This window comes from Octopus bimaculoides, chromosome 6 (assembly GCF_001194135.2).
Source record: "Octopus bimaculoides isolate UCB-OBI-ISO-001 chromosome 6, ASM119413v2, whole genome shotgun sequence".
Lineage (NCBI taxonomy): Eukaryota > Metazoa > Mollusca > Cephalopoda > Octopoda > Octopodidae > Octopus > Octopus bimaculoides.
The window spans coordinates 72839387-72842975 of record NC_068986.1 but is presented as its reverse complement, the minus strand read 5'-3'; the positions used below and the strand labels follow the sequence as shown (position 1 = coordinate 72842975).

At 33.0% G+C, this 3589-nt stretch overlaps 2 protein-coding genes across 4 annotated transcripts in view; one reads left to right on the top strand and one right to left on the bottom strand.

Moving 5' to 3' along the window:
- LOC106873600 (mevalonate kinase) overlaps positions 1–3589 on the top strand; it is a 96278-nt gene that overhangs the window by 47387 nt on the left and 45302 nt on the right. The window lies entirely within an intron of this gene.
- LOC106873577 (F-box only protein 21) overlaps positions 2324–3589 on the bottom strand; it is a 21627-nt gene continuing 20361 nt past the window's right edge. For all 3 annotated transcript variants that reach the window (XM_014921012.2, XM_014921019.2, XM_052968871.1), the window contains one exon: positions 2324–2621. In XM_014921012.2, the coding sequence (XP_014776498.1) occupies positions 2449–2621 (173 nt within the window). In that variant the 3' untranslated portion in view covers positions 2324–2448. The remainder of the gene's footprint in view (positions 2622–3589) is intronic.

Genomic DNA, 3589 nt, shown 5'->3' with positions numbered 1-3589 from the left:
ATATATCATCGTTTAACGTCCACTTTCCATGCTGGCATCGGTTGGAAGGTTTGACTGAGGGCTGGCAAGCCAGAAGGCTGCACCAGGCTCCAATCCAATCTAACAAAGTTTCTACAGATGGATGCCCTTCCTAACACCAACCACTCCAAGAGTGTAGTGGGTGCTTTTTATGTGCCACCAGCATGAGGGCCAGTCAGGTGATATTGACATCAACCACACTTGAATGGTGCTTTTTACGTGCCACCACACCAGCACGGGAGCCTGTCACCACCAGCATGGGAGCCATATATACAGATATATATATGTACACACACACACGTTCCAGTCTGACTTGGCTTGGTTTGTACAGTTGGATGCCCTTCCTAACACCAATCACTTTACAGTGCATGCTGGATGCTTTTATCATGGCACTGGCACAACTGTTTTTTACGAGGCACTTGTATAGGACTCTTGTAAGCCAATCCTCTTCACCAGAGGATGCTACCTTAACATTTCTGCTGTGGAGAATGGGTTTTCTTGAGTACAGCAAGGTGCCAGGTAGCAGCACCGAGCAGTGTTTAGGCATAAGCAAACTTTAGGATAATTAAAATATGTTTGTGACATATTGGTATGTCACAAACATATTTTTTGGTAACTCAAATTCACTGCAGTTATCATGTCTGTGAATCTGATAAGAGGCAGCACTGGGCAGATATGATGTTTTTACACCTTTTGTTACCATAAGAGAGATTTTTTCCTCCACGGTAATTGTAGTGAATTTACCATTAGAAGTAGAAATATGTCACAAACATACATTAACTAACCTAAAGTTTATCTATCTATCTACCTACTTACTTAACTATCTATCTACCTCTCTATATATATTATTTTATTTTATATCAGTGACGCCCAGACAACTGTTTACTTGTAAACTATTTCACTTATTTCATGATGAGTTGATGTTGATATCTGCTCAAAGCTTCCAGTGGGTTGGTTGATTATACAAATTTATATCTTCGTAACACCCGACACAAGTTGTCGATATATATATTTTGTAAAGTTAGCTTGACTAAGTAAATGAGAGTAATTTGTTCCTCAAAGCCACACACTGTTAGTGTTCAAGACCATGATCAACTAATTACTGGTTTAATTTATACCTAAATGAAATTGACAATAATTGATTTATTAAAGAAGTAATTGCACTGATCTCAGAACTATCACATCAACATCATCATCATCATCATCGTTTAACGTCTGCTTTCCATGCTAGCATGGGTTGGACGATTTGACTGAGGACTGGTGAACCAAATGGATGCACCAGGCTCCAATCTGATCTGGCAGAGTTTCTACAGCTGAATGCCCTTCCTAACGCCAACCACTCCGAGAATGTAGTGCGTGCTTTTATGTGCAACCGGCATGAGGGCCAGTCAGGCAGTACTGGCTATCAAATACAATAATAGCATACAAGCTACAATAGTTATCTTTAGCTAATACTACTGAGCTGTATGCTGAGAGACAGTAGTAGCAAAAGCTTTATTACATATGTACAGATGGATGATTTGGGCTTTGTTTTGAAAATATGGGTGATCTAAGCTATCAGACATTTGACAAGATGTTAACATTGGCAGTGATATAAATATTAATGTCTTTATGTTGAGTTATAAACAAAAACAACTTTGCATTAAACTGGAGGATTACTGAATACATTTTGTGGAGTACACGCTTATTATACTATTACATGAAGAGTGATGACAGTGACTTCGATGTTTCGTCCTGCTAGCTTTCCAATGAAGGCTGCCAAGCCATAACTTCAAAGTCACAGTCACCACTCTTCATGTAAAAGTATTATATACATACATACATATATATATATATATATATATATATATATATATATATATATACATATGGTATATGCAAAGGAAAAATTCAAATGCATATCAAGGTTGGAGAAAGAACAATATCTTAAAGTGTTAACTCAGATTCAGAAATTTTGTAATATCAGCAACTGTGAAATATAGTTTTGTAGTGTAACATTTTCAAAACAAAATATTTCAGTTCCATTCATTAATTTATCTAGTTACATTAAATATAGTGATTATAATGTCTTTGTATGTCTAAGAGCATTTAATAGACTCAAATTTAAATGCACCAAAATGTTTCTTAATATATAGATTATCACTGAAAGTGATTCATTGTTACATACCAATAATAGGAAGAACGGTATCATGATGAACAGAGAGAGAGAGAAATTAGTAATATATATTATCCTTATCACCATTATCAGTCTCGTTAATCAAGATTAAATGCATTTTTATATATATAAAAAAAAACATATAATTGCTTTTCACATGATATTGGTAACAGTAATTTTATTGCCAGAGACAAGACTAGAGGGTTCTGTTCAAAAGAGTCCCAAAAAGATGAAATGGTAGAGACACATACACACACTCAGTTTTCCTTTCCAGTCTATAAACATCCATAGTGTGTTTGAATAATCTGTTGTGTTACTGCCAAGTCATCTGGGTATTTAGTCATTGTTTGTTCATTAGGAAAATAGTAATTATCACAGAACTTTTGAAAATAACGCCCTGTTTCATTGTGCTGAATCATTTCTCCATGGTCAGGCATACAAAGGTTCTCTGTGTAATAAGAAAGATATCAATATTAGGTTTTAACACCTTTCACAAATAAATAAATAAATAAAAGAGGAACTAATAATAATATACTAATTTTTTGGAAATAGGTATTTTTTTTTAACCTTTTAGCATTCACATTGTTTTGAATTACTCATGCATTATTTTGTAGCTTCAAGATTTTGATGATGTAGTTGTATATTTTAGGAATAACATTGTAGGGTAGGTGTGAGAAGCTGGAGTTGGATAGTTTGAGCATATAGCAGGTAGAATTTTTGGGCCAGATATGGCTGACTTAAATGCTAAAATATTAGACAAGTTGAATGTGATTAATTTTATAACAATTCAAGTCAACTTTTTAAAAATTTAAGATAGATTTTTTTTTTTTTACAAAACAGAAAAAAGATATTTTCAGTGGAAAGGAAATGAGAAGTTGTATTGTTCATATCTAAAAAAATACATAAGAGAAATGGTTTGAATTGGAAATTGGAACTGGCTGTAGATCCAGTTCATTTACGACTTCATGTTTTCTCTAGACTTGCTATAGAAACCGATATTAAATAGTCAATCTATTCAAATTTCATTGTTAAGAAAATTACTATTTACAAACACTAGATTAGATTTACTTAGTATTTTCATACAACAGATTATGTTTACTTACAATTAGTATTTACATACAATACTTTAGCTTTACCACTCATTGCTATTTGCATACTGTACTTTCACCTATAATCACTATTTATATACATTATCATACTTTCACTTACAATTACTGTTTACATACATTATCATACTTATTAGACTAATTTAGTTTTACCTGTAATTAGTATTTACACACACTACCTTTATTTCATATTTAAAATTTTTGTCATTTTGGTCAGCATCATCATCATTACTACTACTACTACTACTACTACTACTATTATTATTATTATTATTATTATTAAGGTGGTAAGCTGGCAGAATCATTAGCA